The sequence below is a fragment of the Nicotiana tomentosiformis genome, chromosome 9 (genome assembly GCF_000390325.3).
Source record: "Nicotiana tomentosiformis chromosome 9, ASM39032v3, whole genome shotgun sequence".
NCBI lineage: Eukaryota > Viridiplantae > Streptophyta > Magnoliopsida > Solanales > Solanaceae > Nicotiana > Nicotiana tomentosiformis.
Genome location: NC_090820.1, coordinates 8469887 through 8486289, shown reverse-complemented (window position 1 = coordinate 8486289; position 16403 = coordinate 8469887). Strand labels below are relative to the sequence as shown.

General features: G+C 34.9%; 2 protein-coding genes across 2 annotated transcripts in view; both read right to left on the bottom strand.

The window, feature by feature from the left end:
- Positions 1-8117, bottom strand: part of LOC104118115 (protein NO VEIN) — a 30662-nt gene extending 22545 nt beyond the window's left edge. Inside the window, exons 1-2 of the mRNA XM_070186117.1 lie at positions 7529-8117; positions 5276-5613 (exon numbers count right to left, since the gene is read on the bottom strand). Of these exons, the coding sequence (XP_070042218.1) occupies positions 5276-5613; positions 7529-7546 (356 nt within the window). The 5' untranslated portion in view covers positions 7547-8117. The remainder of the gene's footprint in view (positions 1-5275; positions 5614-7528) is intronic.
- A 1008-nt stretch (positions 8118-9125) lies between these two features.
- Positions 9126-14039, bottom strand: LOC104118114 (uncharacterized). Its single transcript, XM_009629296.4, has 6 exons — positions 13893-14039; positions 13362-13433; positions 11637-11708; positions 10999-11165; positions 10704-10815; positions 9126-9708 (listed from the first exon to the last, which is right to left on the bottom strand). The coding sequence occupies exons 2-6, from the start codon at positions 13398-13400 to the stop codon at positions 9481-9483; spliced, it is 618 nt and encodes a 205-aa protein (XP_009627591.1). The 5' UTR covers positions 13401-13433; positions 13893-14039; the 3' UTR covers positions 9126-9480.
- Between the last annotated feature and the right edge of the window lie 2364 nt (positions 14040-16403).

Here is a 16403-nt window from a genome sequence, read left to right as displayed (position 1 = left end):
TTGTCGCAGACAAGAAATGGCATAAAGTCACTCTACACTTACCAAGATTAACTAGATTTTACCAATCCTCAAGAATTCAACACCGAAGGACTCAGTGATGTGACACTAATAGGTGACAAAAGTGCCTACTTCAAAAGATGGGAATAAAGGACCTGAATGAGGAAGCTCCTTGACAGTCTAGTCATGTCAATTCTCAATTAATCCACTAACAAAATAGGAAATCACATCTAAACTTCAGCAAGTTCAATAACTAACTGGAAGGTAAAGTTTGCCATGGTTTAGAAAAATTAAGGAATAAAAGAAGGAAACTCAATACCTGACTTAAAATTCTGCACACACACTCAGGCGTAGAAAGGTGAATGCTAAATTAAAAATACAGAGAACAAAACCTTTCATAGAATATCTAACATAAAACAAAAGAAACATTATAACTGCATGCCAAATTGTCATGGTGGTCCATGTTAGCCCAGCTAATATTTAAGATATTCGATTGCAGTCTATTGGGCATTTATGAAGGTTAACTACACCTCTTTCAGAAAATGAAAAATTCTCTCTCAGATAATAACTATTCTCTTCTTATTTATTTATTTATCTCTGTCACAAGGACATCATAATCTTTATTTTACAATTAGAGCAATAAGATGTGCTATTGATCTAAAAAGTACCCCAAGAAGGTAGCAGAAATTAAGACCTTGGAGAACATGCAAAGAGAGGAAGCAAACAATGAAATATAACCATAAAACAAATAAATGACGATACAAGAAATGATAATTTCTTCAACTCCCAAACACATAGTTGAAAGTTAGCATTTCGCTGATCTCATTACCCTTAGTTAAGCCAAATCATGTTTCTAAGAGATTAATTCACCTTAATTGTCATACATTTTTAATAATGGCGGTTTCCAGTCCAGCTTGCATGCACCTCGACTAATTCCATCGGGTACCTGCTACCTCCCGCCAGCATAGGTATCAGGTACTCTGTCCATCAAGGCTTAGACAAATTGGAAAAAATCACCTAGTGTTTTTGCCTCTGCTTGGATTTGACCTTGAGACTTCAGGGTTCTCATTCATTGACCATTACGGCTACACCTTTAGGTGCACCCTTGTTATGATACTATCTTCCTATATTAAGAAGAATTAAAGAGGTGGCTGATTCAATTGGAGACAATTCAGATAATGCTTGGCATCGAGAAAGTGATGTTTTACTCATAACCTCATTTTTCACAACCATCATGCTTTTACGAGCTTTGAATGCTTTCTGAATTAGAATTTGTATAGCAAGACAAGTTCATAGTAAATATGCCTATATTACTACCGATAAAGAGCTTCGGAGATTTCATCAAGTTTTTGATGAAGTTATACTTCTAAGATTATGATATACCTATTTATATGGTTCCTTAGGAACAAAGTAAAATATGTATGTATACAGGATTTTGCTAACCAACTACATGAATGTAGTAAGTTACCATTGTATTTTAATTTTCTAAAATACCCTTGCCAGCACATTAAACAAGATTGATGAGGGGCTTTTTTGTCGTTTTGCTAAACAAACCAACCCAGCATTCTTCTCTTTCTCTGCTTTTTCTTCTCTCTATCCTCCGTGGTGAAATCAAAGCTAAAGTGGAACTGATAAATTGATAACGCATTGAAGAATTCAACACCAAATAATGCTAGTCTTATAAACAAATTATAAATTAGCCAAGGAAATAAGCTAGGAAAGTTCTCTGCCAAATCAGCATATAAATTTAACTGATCCAATAATCAGGTTGAATGCTGGCCATGGAACTTGATTTGGATAGTTAAAATTCCTTATAACATAGCTTGCTTCACATGGCTATTAGCAACGGAAGCAGTTTTGACACGGGACAATCTAAGCAAGAGAGGCTATTTTTAATGTTTTAGATGCTACTTACGTGGAGAGGAGGCAGAGACAATAAATCATCTCTTTTTACACTGTAAGTGGAGTGTTCAACTATGGAGAATAGTCTTCAACTTAAGGGTTATTAAGTGGGCTATGCCAAGAAGAATACCAGAAGTTCTAGTATGTTGGAATAGAGAGGGTAACTTGTCTGCTCATAAAGAGAGATGGAAGATTGTCCCTGCTTTGGTGGACAGTTTGGGAAGAAAGAAATCAAAGATGCTTTGAAAATAAAGCCAGCCACATTCAGAAGATGAAAATGAAGTGCTTGGCTCTCTTTTACTTTTGGTTTAAGCTTTAAAGGAAAGTATTTAGAAGATCATGAATCTATTTTTGATGTATTAGAATCCTTAAGCGAAGACAAAGGATTAGGAGTTTGTCTTCCTGTTATTCCTCTGAAATCTTGGGTGACTTCACAATTTTTATGCAATCTATATTTTAATATACAAATATATTACCTTCTCAAACAAAATGGGGAGGGTGCCCTACTATACTCATGTAGCAAGTTAGCAAAATTCATATAAACACACTCACACGTCCTTACCAAAGCTATGTTGATAAAGAAAAAGAGTTATTTTTTTTTTGATGAAATAAGATTCTTCATTGCAGGCGTCCAGAAGATGCAAAGTTACAAGAAGGAATTGAGTTAGCTCCATTACAAAGACTTAATCTGCTTAGTGAGCTAACTCAAAAACAAAAGTAAGGATATAACTGAGTTAAGCTAGACTCAGAGATCCAATGAAATCTAGAAGAGGAATTACATTATTTATAGGTGTTAGAGAACTCCAACTAAATAGTTGCACAAGGCAATTGGCTTTGATAGCGTGTATAGAAGTTGAAATGCCATCAAAGCATCTGCGATTCCTTTCTTGCCAAATGCACCAAAAAAATGCATGATGGGATCATCTTCCAGACTTTCTTGATGGCCCTTTCAACTTTCCAGCTGCTCCAACCTTGCACTGCTTCCCTGATGCCCTGTGGTTGTGTCCAGCTTATTCCCAGGATAGAAAGAAACATACATCACATATCTGTTGCCACTGCACAATGTAAGAATATGTGGTTGATTGACTAAAAACTTTGCTGACATAGGTAGCATCGATTTACCAACTGAAAGCTCCTTTTGCAGAGATTGTCTTGAGTTAGGCAGGCTTCTTTGAGTGCAGATAACCTTTGTTGGAAGCTTTGTCTTCCAGATAAGCTTCCATGGCCACGAGTCAATGTTACCATTATGCTCACATATGCGTCTGTAGCCCATCTTCACTGAATATGGACTTGAGTCACAACCAACCCATCTGATTCTGTCAGGGATCTACTCATTCATAGTGAAGGTTCCCAGTCTACCAAGCAATGTAAACAAACTACCTAACTCCCAGTCATGCATATTCCTTCTGAAAAGTGGGACCCATGAGTTTCCTGATCTGTATTGACTTATTGTAGAGTTGGGATCACTAGCAATCTGAAACAATAGTGGAAAGCTCTCTTCTAGTGGGAGACTGTCCAACCAGATATCTTTCCAGAATCTAACATGTAACCCATTACCCACCTTGAATGAAATATTCTGTGAAAAATCCTCCCAAAGGCTACTGATGTGTTTCCATGGGCCAACACCATGAGGAGACCTACTGAGTTTAGTACACCAGTGATTTTGTAGTCCATGTTTAGCAGTCACCACCTTCTTCCATAGGCTGGCGTCTTCCTCCCCGAATCTCCCAAGCCATTTCATTAGTATGCTCTTGTTGTGTTTTGCCAAGTCTTTTATTCCAAGTCCACCAAGGTCCTTTGGTTGAGTTACTTTGGCCCATTTGACCAGGTGAAACTTGTGACCCGAGCTATTCCCTTTCCAGAGAAAATTCCTTCTAAGTTTGTCCAATTGTTTGAGCACTTTGCTGGGCATAGGATATAGTGACATGTAATAGGTTGGTATGTTGTCCATTACACTACTAATCAAGGTTACCCTGCCTCCCATTGATAGATATTGCAGCTGCCATGTTGCCAATCTCTTCTACACCTTCTCTATCACACCATTCCACACTGCAATAGACTTGTACTTAGCTCCCAATGGAAGGCCCAGATATGTTGCGGGGAAGGAACCAGTACAACAACAAAGAATATCAGCTAGATCTCCCAAGTCAAGAACTTCATTAACAGGGTAGATAATGCTTTTTGCCATGTTGATATGAAGTCCAGAGATAGCTTCAAAAATGAGCAGAGTTAGATTAAGATATTGAACCTGAGATATTCCTGCTCCACAAAAAACAAATGTGTCATCCGCATAGAGCAGGTGTGAGACTGAGACTGCATTCCTTTGAGGACTCCCAACACTGAAACCACCTAACCACTGCAGCTGCTTTGCTTTGACCAACATCTTGCTAAGACCCTCCATAGCTAGGATAAACAAGAAAGGAGACACGGGATCACCCTGCCGTAATCCTTTTTGAGGTAAAAAGAAGCCAACTGGACTTCTGTTGATGAGAATTGAATACTTGACTGTGGTCAAGCTATATTTTATCCACCTGATCCATCTGCCACCAAATCCCATTTTCCTTAACATTGAAAACATGTATGACCAATTGACTTGGTCAAATGCTTTCTCAATGTGTAGTTTGCATAGGATGCCTGGAATTCCACTTTTTAGCCTTTCATCCAACATCTCATTTGCAATCAAAGTTGCATCAGTAATTTGCCTTTGTTTGATGAAGGCATTTTGATTCTCTGAAATGAGCTTCCCAATCACTGATCTGAGTCTCTCAGCTAATAACTTTGATGTTATCTTGTAGATGCTGCTTATGAGGCTTATAGGCCTGAAATCTTTGAGCTCAATAGTTATACGAGAGATTATTTGAGAAAGGCCTAGGGAGGAAGTTTGAGTGCTATGATGGTAAGTGTTGCCCTCAGAAAGTAATGGTATTGTAGGTTACAATACATACTACCCATAAAGGGTAGCGGTATCTCTTTCATGTTACCCACTAAGAGCAACAAAAGGAGCAGCACGTGATTCCCTAGAAGAGAAGCAGTGCCGGAGTAATGTATTACGTTGATAACTATGAGTAACATTAGCCAAAACAAGATGGTCCACTTGGTAAGATCAACCCTACCAAGTTACAGGCATGGACACTAATTTAAGCAGTGACATAATCCCATCACGCAAGTAGCATACACTGTACCACAATTCAGCTCTAAATTTTGTCTTGTGAACTTTTTGCAAAGGCAGGCACCCTCTATGTGCCAAAGTATAAACTTATCTTCACATTGGCTACCAAAAATTTTACAACAATAATAGGTTTCAATAATGAATCTCTCCTACAATATTTAGTTGAGTAGTAAACAAAATCTTGTACGAGTAAAATATGCCACATACCCAAAGCTCTGAATCCGCACACAAAGCTTCTCTTTGCTTCCGGCAGATTTCTTCTCGGCAATGAAATTCAAAAATTCATCTATTTCTACTTTTTTACTTTTATTAGCATCCATGAACTTAGAAAGGAAGGACGTTATCTCCTCGATAGTTATTCTGAAAACTTCTGACATACCAGCATTGATAGAAAAATAATGGATAATAAGCGGGTGTTTCACCAGCGGACCCAATTCCAACTCTTCAAAATGCTCAACCCGCTCATTCTTGCATATTGCTACTTCCAAATCATACAATGTGATAATTCCTTGAGCACCAACAAAGCAGTGGATGAAAGCATTAATCTAAGAAACAGAGATGGGGAAATGAAAATTTAGTAGTCCATAAAATATCTTTGCCTGAAAAAAAAATTCTTCAACCTATAAATATTCACAAAAAGTTTTCCAACAAAATACAAAACTGGTACTTAAGGTTGATCGCCACCGAAGCTTAACTCCAATTTCACATTGTTTTGGGAAGAGGGATCATTGACCTCTTCCCTTCGGCTTGAAAAAAATGTACCCCCCATTTGAAGTAAGGGGGTTGGATATAGAGCGTTGCGTCAATGGCACATCAAGAAATGTAAAAATCCAAAACATGTGCATCTAAAAGTTGAGATGGAGCCCAATGTACACAACACGCAATGAGTTGAGGCTAGCCTCCAAAACAAAAAATAAAAAGAATTAAAGGGAATAAATCAATTTGAAAGTAGTAATTAAATTTCATAAAAGATTGGGTAAAAGATACCTGTACACAAGAAGCAAACAAAAAAGTACAACACCTATTAAAAAGAATAAATCAAAATAAAATAGTGACTACTAAAGAATAAAGATTATACGCCACAGATGTAAATGACCAAGTTGAGCAAAAGCACGGGAAATCATCTCTGTAAAAACTGCCTACTGATTTGAAAACCAATAAGCACATTGCATACTCATTTTTGCATTAATTTTATCATAAAAAAAAAAAAAACATACTAGCTAGTACTAGCGTGCTTGGCCTTTTAAGACATAATTTATAAATCTTTTCACCTGTTTTTGAGAGTGTATTTTGTTTACATAAAAGACGAGGAACAGTAACATGCTAGTGTTTTCAAGGGGAAAAGTGCGCAATAAAGCGTGGGCTTTAATGAAAAAAGGCAGAAATGGATAAAAAATACAAATATGCATGTGTAGCCCAAAACTAATAATTATAAGCATGAATAACAAATATATGGACAAAGAAACTGGAAAAAAAATTATGATACAATGAAATATCAATTGTTTAGTGTTGCTTCTTTAGGATTACAATCTATTGCAAGGAAAAGTATGCCTTAAGAGTTTCGATGACAACATTGGAGTGCCCACTAAGCGGGTCTCAATATGTTTTGCCCCTCGCTTCAGGGCTTAAGCGCGGTTTAAGCACGCCTACGACAACACTAGCGTCACCAAGTTAAACTATACTAATAGTAGAGGCGGATCATGGATTTGAACTTTACGGATTCGAGTTTAGGATTCTACCACAACCCATTCAATGTACTAGGTTCAGATCTATTTATTACACTCTATCAGTTTAAATTTATGTGGTAAAGTTTGAATAAGAACACATTTTAAAAGAAAGAAAAAGAATTTTTGATAGTTGTGATCATAAATATTCCAAAATATTTGTGTGTCTATATACTTTTGAAACTTGTGGTATTAATCATCTTATAGCGTGTGTGGCTATAAAAACTTCTCATAAAGCATAAAATGGAAAGTTTAAGTTAAATTATTTCCAAATCTAGAAAGCTTCTATCTTTTGACGGGCTAAAAAAGAATGGTGCCTCGTAAACAGGAACATAGGAATAAGCACAGAGTTTTAAAAAGAAAAGAAGCATTTTAATACTTGTGGTCATAAACATAGCATAACACTTATGTGGCTATCATACTTGACACGTGTGGTCTTAACATTTGTATGGTTATAAAAGTTTCAAATTAAGGTGAAATGGTCTTAACATTTGTGTGGTTATACAACCTTCAAATTAAGGGTAAAATGGAAAGTTTCAGTTAAATTATTTCCAAATTTAGAAAGTTGTCATCTTTTTGGATCTAACTAAAAAGGAAACATTGTCATATAATGAAATTTTGAAACTTGTGGTCTAAAACAATATATACATATTTGTGTGGTTATAAATCATCTCATTAAGCTTAAAAGATATACAGGATGAATCAAAGCTACGAAAACAGTACAAAGTTGTTGTACCTTCGCCTCAGTAACCATGAGGCTATTGAGAGAGCGAGCTCTAAGAGTTGTGAAACCCAAACAATCCCAAGAATCGGATTTAAGTATAACCAAAGCTGCTTCTGAAACTTTCCAAGAGGACACATTTTCACCAGCCTCTATTAGGTCTTTACGTGCCTCAATTACAGCATTATTAACTCTATCAATAAATTCAGAAACTAAAGATTTCTTTTTTTTTCACTTTGAGGGAGGTTGCTGCTGAAATTGAAACTCAGGGTTTTGTTGCACATTTTCAACACCCTCGGCATTATTACCACTTGAGGAAGTCTGCGGAGGTGGCGGACACTGAAATTGGAAGTTGCTAGGATTAGGGTTTTGTTGTAGTGGAAAATTCACAAGATTAGGGTTTTGAATTGGAATATTGGGGTTTTGGTGCACATTTTCACTCTCAGCATTTAGCTGCTGTGGCTGTAACGGTGGGCCGCGCGAGCCGCCAACTCCGCCTCCGCCTCCGCCTCCGCCTCCGTTTCGCCGTGGCTGTTCATTCATTATAAGAGAGTGTGAGTAAGGGGAGGAACGCAACGGATGGGTTTAAAAGAGGGTTTAAGGAGTGCGCTTCTTTATATGTGGGCAAATGAAGTCGCGCCAAAAGGAGATGTTTCATTTTTATTTTTTTTACTACACTATAATATACTATTTTTTTTCCAAAATCACTAGAATATTTCAGGTTGCTGAATTATGGAAAGTTTTTGTTTTAATTTTTTGGAGATGTAAATTGAGGCAAATGTGAATTTATAGGTCTGATAATCATAAAAAGAAAGCAACCAAGATAAAAGCCTTTATTAGTAGTTTAAATATTTAATGAAGGTATTTTTTTAGTCTATTATATATATTTACTTCGCATTTAATCACATGGGATGAAACGACTCTCTCAAAGAGACCGTGAAGCAAGGTTCAGAATTTTACATTATACAGAACAATAGCTCAACGATAAAGTTGTGACCTTTTTTAAAAATCTGCCACTAAATGTTGTTACATATCTGCATAATAAAATTGAGAATTCTACGGTAATAGCTCACCAATAGAGCAACTTTAGTAGCGTTGAGCGTTCTACACGCTCCAATTTTTTTAAATGTATTTCTTGAAATTGGAAGTGGAGGTCGAGCATTAGGGTTGTAGAGGCTAGGGGTAGTCGAGCGTTTTTCCTCTTTGTACCGGATAGTCTGATAAAATTTTGTCTAGGACTGCTAGCAGCTTATGTTGTGTTCACACCATATTTTTGTTTTGCATTGTATTGTGTTATTGCCCTTCCACTTATTTGTTGTCTCTTACGATATTGATATTATTTTCTGGTTTCTTTTTTTGTTACGGATCTATTCTTTTGTTCTTTTCTGATATTATTGCCTCCTCTATTGAGCCGAAGGTCTCCCGAAAACAGCCTCTCTACCCTTCCGGGGTAGGGGTAAGGTCTGCGTACACTCTACCCTCCGGGGATAGCGGTAGTGGAATTTTACTGGGTTGTGGGTTACGTTGTAGTTGTAGTACTTGAAATTGGAACAATCTGCTCTGCAACAAACAGTTTTCTACTATATAGAAATCACATTAAGAAGCATCAACATAAGTTTAAGACTATCCATCTTTGAAAAACAAGAATTGTCAGTATTGACTACACATTATCAGTTCACACCTTTCTACTAACTAGTAGTTCTACATAAGAGAGCATACTGGCTAGAGCTCAAGAGAAAGAGCTTATTGGTGCATCCATCATGTGGCAATAATGAGCTCAAGTGTATATTTTTGTCCTAAATATAACATCAAAGTAATGAAAAATACACGCATCCCATTAAGCAGAAAAACAAATTCCAAGCTCAAAATATGGTACTAGAAAATCCTCAATCGTCTGAGTAGCCATGCCAAGATCGCGTTATGGCTGGCAAATAGAGGTCAAACTCAAAGTCAAAGTATATTATGTTTCATGCTTTTACTGCTGCTTCTTCCACCTCCTTGTTCTTTTTTCTTTTACTTGTGTTGTTTGTACCCTGTTGCTGCTGCTCAGCCTTCTTTTGAGCTCGAATCATGGCTCTCCTTGTACGAGGGCGCAGCTCCCGAACTTGTCTAGGAGGCATCACATACGGCTCTAGAGGTCTGTCACTAAAAGGGTGCTCATCGCCAGCAAAAATCCTCAATTTCCGGTCTCTATCCTGCATAACAAACAAAGTATTTACATAAAAATAGAAACAATTGACAGAAGTTAACTTATCACTAACCATTTGGTAACTTTAAAGATGGACAGTTTAATTGTACCATCATGGTTGCTATTTAAGGAGAAAGGGCATAGGACATTTTAGAATTATTTCTAGGAGGAAGTACTTTTTTGTATGTTCCTCTTATGCTGCTTGGAAGGGCTAAAAGGGAAGCAAGAGGGATTTACCTTTCCCTTCCCACCCACTTTTATGGGGTGAAGGTGCCCAACCATAATGAAATTTGAGTGCTTACATCATAGGATGAAAACAATTATAGCAAAATTTTAGCAAGTCAAATCAACCATTAAGTACTTCATCAAGGCCTGCAGCAGGGGAATTTTAGAATTCAAGTAAAATATGCATACGACAATCTAATATATCCTACAAAAACACTTATCGAAAGATCCTACGACATTGGGCTATGACTTAGGAGTTGCACATTATTAATGCATGGCATTATCTAAAGAGAATATACTGAAGTATAGATAACTTTTGCAATTATTTCTTTCTTTTGCAGGTATAGTTATCTGATAACTAACAGCTAGCTCAGTGATGATTTCTCACACAATTATTGCTAACTTTTTTTATAGGTACATTATCCTTTAACTAAGAGCCAAGTGGTTTTTTATCACTTCTAGTCTAGTCAGGTAAAATTATATCTCCAGATAGCCATTTAAAAAAAGAAAATCCATTATATTTCTACAGATAGTGCGTTGAGAATATAACGACAACTCAGAAGTGAAGCCCAAAGTAAAGAGTCCATCACACTTTCTTGTTGCTGTAATATATGAAGACATACACTTCAACATATTTATGGTGCAAACTTTTCCTCTCATGATAGGCCTTTGCAGGGAATACCCAAATCCAAAAGTGTTAATAAGCAATCTGACAGTTGTCCAGGAACTTATTGGATTTTAAAAAAATACTAAACAGATCATAATAACGTCACTTACATCACGCAGCTTATTTCTTGGTAACATACGCAGGACAGCTTTGCGAATAACTTCTGTTGGATCCTTAGCCATCTGGTCTTTCAGACTCCTCTCTTTTAGGTGGCCTATGTAACTATAGAGGTATTCAAGAAATAGATATTATGAACACTAATAAAACTGTAGATAGATCCCTCCATATTATACTTTTACGATTTATTCAGCCTTTTGCCTTTGCCTTTACTTCTACCATAATCATGAAACACCAATTTTACAAACAAGTCAACATGGCATGAGTAATAACGTCAAAAATACTTACCCAGTGTGCCACCTATAGAACTTATCAGTGAGTTTTCTCCCGGTGACACAGACATCCTTTGCATTGAGCACAATGCACATATCTCCTTCCTCACGGTTAGGTGTGTACGTCGGTTTATCTTTGCCTTGAACCACGGTAGATATCTGTGATGCCAGCCTTCCCAGGACCTATATATAAGGAGTTTGCTATTAGTAGATTGAAGAATGGCCGACATTGGTGCTTCAAGAGAGAAGGCAAAACTAGCATGTGCAGTCTTAGCAAAGACCACTAAAAGAATATCATCTTAATGCTTAATATTGAATCAAGGAAGATGGTTAGCAGGAAAAGAAAATAAAAACAAGAAAAAAGCCTCAACTGACAACCAGTATACTAAATTACTAATGTAGAGCAGTATGACAAACCATGGAACTTCATTATCAGAATAGTGAGCATTCAACTTATCACATTTTATATACACTCATCCCTTGTACTGCAGCATAAATCCCCTCTTAACACTCCCCACAGTAGAGGAACCCAAGAGTCAAAAGGAAATTGATGTTTGCATGTCATTCCTTATTAATCTATAACAAACTTTTCACTGAGATGCTTATTTCCTTTTTCTTATTTGTTTCGATATTCAAAATTGAGGGCATTCCAACCTGGCCTTTGGCATCAAACACTCTCCATCGTAGACCTTCCAGATTGATACGTCTTATACCAGCAAGAGCTTTCTGCAGCATCATAAAAATAATTGTTAACAGTCATGAAGTACAAGCAGAAGAAAATATCTTAAGCAGCACAATGTGTCCAAAAGAAAAATTAGATCATGACATCAGGTGAAACTTTTTGAAATATCAACTGTGGAACATTTTAGCAGAACATATGAGTAATGGGCCTAAACATCCAATCACTATGGCACTATGTTATCCCAAAGATGATTTTTCGCTGCCGAACATTGATTTGCTTGTGGACAAGACTATTGTGAAAGTATGCCTACCACTCTTTTCCACAACAACAACAATTGTGCCTCAGTACCAAAACAAGTTGGCTTACTACTATTTTCTAACGATTAGAAACTCTAGGCATCGGCTTCCTCGAGGTAGATTTCAGGAGCTTGACAAATTTATCAACCTTAAACAGAAATTAAGAGCTTCACAAAGTTCTGAAAACACAGCGGATAAAATCTCAAAACGGCTATTCACTAGCGGACCTTCCTAACCCTTTTTTGCAAAGTGGAAAAGGGAATGTTAACTTTCAAGCATATTGCGACAACACTTCCCATAATGTCAAAGTAATCATTTATTCAAGTCTACGCAGGATATCAGCCTGAACAAAGTTATCCTTAGCATGGTGTCCTTGACTGGCCAAAAACTTAGAACACTTATTTCTTTTCCTGAAAGCATGTTTGAGTGTGGACTAACCTGGCTTCCACATCATCAACTTCATACTGCGATGACGAATTGGACACCCCCCCCCCCCCCCCAAAAAAAACCTTCTTTTTCCTTCCCCATTGTGTTTTGGCTTATTGTCGTCAGCAGTTTAAGAGTAATGTAAAATTGCCGGCTAGCCACCATGATACAATTTCTATAAAAAAAGGAGGTGGGGGGGATTATAGAATCTCACGACATAACAGCCACTACCAATGTTGTACAGGACATATTAACTTGGTGACTCAAAATCTGTTCCAAAGTTTAAAAGCATGTGAACTTAGCTCAAGCTAAGGTCTAGACTTCAATCTGTCTTTAATTAGATAGAGTTTGTCTTAAGGGTATGCTTCTTATTTTCACGAGCACTTAGTTTCTTATTTTTGAGGGAATAAACTTAATATCATATAGAAACACGCCCAGAAGTAGAGCAATTTAAGCAACTTCGTATAAATTTGAGGTTTTAGAGACTACATTTATATCAAATGTGAACCTTTGGGTATAATATGCAAAAAGTAACCACTCACGAATAAAGACAGTAGACAGCTTATCATGATGGAGTGGTAGCATACTCAAGGAGTAAATCTCAACAGATTGTGAAGAATGCATAAACGCTAAAAATGTGATTTCCAACCCCAAAAACCTTCTCTTTTTCATTTTTCTTTAGTTCTCGTAGATCCAGCCTAGAAACAGCTTCAACCAAAAAGAAAGGAAAAATTGAAGATAATGTAGCATGAATATATACAGAAAGTAAAAGATAATATTTTATTTTTTACTTAATTTTAGAAAATAAAAATAGGGTCTCTGCTTGAATTTAATCCATACATTTTGTATATGCACAAATATCTCTAAACACTATAATGCAATACTGAAAACTGCTATATATGACATATCAAAAAAACGCACTATAATAAAAAATGATAAAAAGCAATAGAATAAGCAAGTAAAAAATGAGCTTGCCTTAATATTGCCACTAAAAGGCTGTCCCACGGCTGCCATTTCCACTCCCAAGACTCAGTTATTCTTCCCACACTACAAAATAAACCACTTTCACATTGTCAAAAAAAAAAAGATTAACTGAAAATAGACATTTCACAGATTTTCATCTAACGAATTCTTGAATTAAGAAAATAAAACGAAAGGAAAAAGAAGGGCTAAACTTCATAAGGATCAGAAGTTCATACTCTGCAATATAATCCCAGAATCCAAAAAAAATCCCTTTAAACAAGTAAAAGAAAAGGTCCAAAAAACACAAATTTTACATAAAACACCTTCACATTGTTAATAAAATTCACTGAAAATAGACATTTCACAGCTTTTCATATCTGAATGCCTGAATTTAAAAAATAAAATAACAAATTAGAAAATGAAGTATTACGAAGACAATCTGAAAAAAAAAAGGTTTTGCTTTAGAAGGATCACCAGTTCATACTCTTCTATGGAAATACAATTTCTACAAAAACCAAATGAAAATGGAGGAAAATATTTCACCTTAGAGCTACTTCAAAAGGAGTTAGTTAGGGTTTAGCTTGGAAAAAGGTTTTGGTAGTAACTGGAGAAAGAGCTTCGCTGAGAGAGACTGAGGGGGACTCTGGAGTAGGAAAAGAATGTTTGGGCCTTCGATATTTTGGGCTGACTATATGCTGGAGCCCAATTTGCTTTTTTGGTTTATTGTCGGAATTAACCCAAATAGCCGCTCACCTAACCGCTTAAACTAAAAATAATAAAAATAGTACGGGCTACCTAGTTTTTGGACTGGTAATCAAAAAATCATCATCGCTTGCAAAATTATTAATAAATATCCATTGTTTTGCTGAAACACGAAAAGTTCCAGCATAATATGCGGAATTATAGAGCGCCTGCGTATAAACTTCCAGTTTATTATGTTGGAAGTCCGGCACACGAAAAGTTCCAACATAATATATTGTATTATGGAACTCGTGCATATAAACTTTCCGTATATTATGTTGAAACTCAGCACATTAAAAAATTCCAGCACATTATACTTGAAGCCCGTATGTAAAAAATTCGAACTTCAACATATTATGCTGGAATATTTCCGGATTGTTAAGGGTAATTTTATTTATAGTTTATTTTTACATAAAAATGACTAAATTTCGATTACTTTTGAAATTGTGGCTATTTTTCAATTATAGTTGTAAATCTGGCTATTTTTTACTTTTCCCCCTAAAAATAGTTGATAGAGGTGTAATATATGGGTAATTTATGTATTATATATGTATAATGTATAATCAATGTATAAAGTATGTATATAACTATAAAACGTAAACAATGAATATGGATGTTTATTCGTATGAAGATCCTTTTAATGTCCCGCTATCTTAAAAAATTAATTAAAATAGCCACGCATCCATCCGCTTAAGTTAAAAATAGCCGATAAATGTATAACATGTGTATAATTTATTTATAATATGTATATAATTAACGTACAATCTATATATATTGGCTAAAAAATAAACAATAAATCTGGCCGATTATTTGTATAAATATCTCGCCATTCTATTGTGAGCACCTAATTTTTGACTATATTTGAATTTTTATCACCTTTTACTATATAAATATTTTAAAAAATTTAATATATATTTTTTAGCTTTATTATATTTTTTATATATATAGGGTAAAAATTAATAATAATTTAAAAGGTCAATTATTACTATTAATATTATCTTTATCTTTATCTTTATTTTAAAATAAAATAAATTAAAAAATTAAAAAATTTAAATTTTCGGATGGGAATTAAAAAAAAGGAAACGTAGAAGTATGGAATTAAAAAATAAAAGTAAAAGTAGGTGAAAATTGTTTAATAAAAAAGTAAAAGAAAGTGAAAAATTAAAAAATAAAAAGTAAAAGAATGTGAAAATTTAAAAAATGAAAAGTAAAAGAAAGTTGGAATTAAAAAATAAAAGTAAAGGTAGGTAAAAATTAAAAAGAAAAAAGTAACAGAAAATGGAAATTAAAAAAAGAAAAGTAGAATAAGTGGAAAATAAAAAAAAGAAAAGTAAAAAAAGTGAAAATTTAAATATAATAAAAGTAAAAAGTGGAAAATTAAAAAATAAAAGTAAAGAAAAGTGGTGAATTTATTTTTTAAAATAAAGAAGAAAAATAAAAAGTTGAAATTATTTTTAATTAAAAAATAATAAAATAATTAAAATAAATCTGGAAAAAAAAATTACGAAAATTTTTCTATAAATAGAAGAGAAAATGTGAGGATAATGGAGGAGAAAAAAAGAGGAGAAAAAAAAGAGGGGAGAGATTTGAGAGAAATGTTTTTGCTTCTTCTACGCTAAGTAAATTTCTATTCGTGTCATTCTTTTTTCGTCTTTTTTTTGAAAAAAACAGCAACTTCACCACCCAAAAACACCCCTTAAACCTCCATAGAACAGCCCTTTTAATACCACAAACTACCATCCAAACCCAGTCGAAACAGTGAGGTTTTTAGTTGAGGTTGTCGGTGAGTTTCGATGCTCCGTTTGAGGTCTTGCGTTCGGTCTGAATGTGCTTAAGATTCAAAGTTGTAAAACCGTAAGGTTTCAGATTCAACTTTTGAGGTCCACTTCTTATCTTGTTTTGATTAATGATATGAGTTATTTTTCTTTCTTTTGGTGTTCATTTATATCTTGAATGAATAAAATTATTCTCTGTTAAGCATGCTGCCAAATTTTGAGCTTCCTCTTTGTATATTTATCTTAGTTCATTAGCATGTTCTCTTAAAAAAAGATTCATCCATAAATGGTTTAATGAAATTTGCTAATTGATAAGTGAGTTGTGATTGTTCATAAATAATTTTTTTTTTTTATTGAAATGGAAGCTCGGGCAAGGTTATGTCTCTGTTTGGTTATTTAGTCATTCATGTGTTAATAAATGTGCTTTAGTAGTTCCATTTTTATTTTAAATTAAGTTGTCAATTATCTAAAGTATATAGTTAAGTTGTTAAACAAGTTTAACTAGAATTAGGTCACTGGTGAGGATCCAATTTTTGGG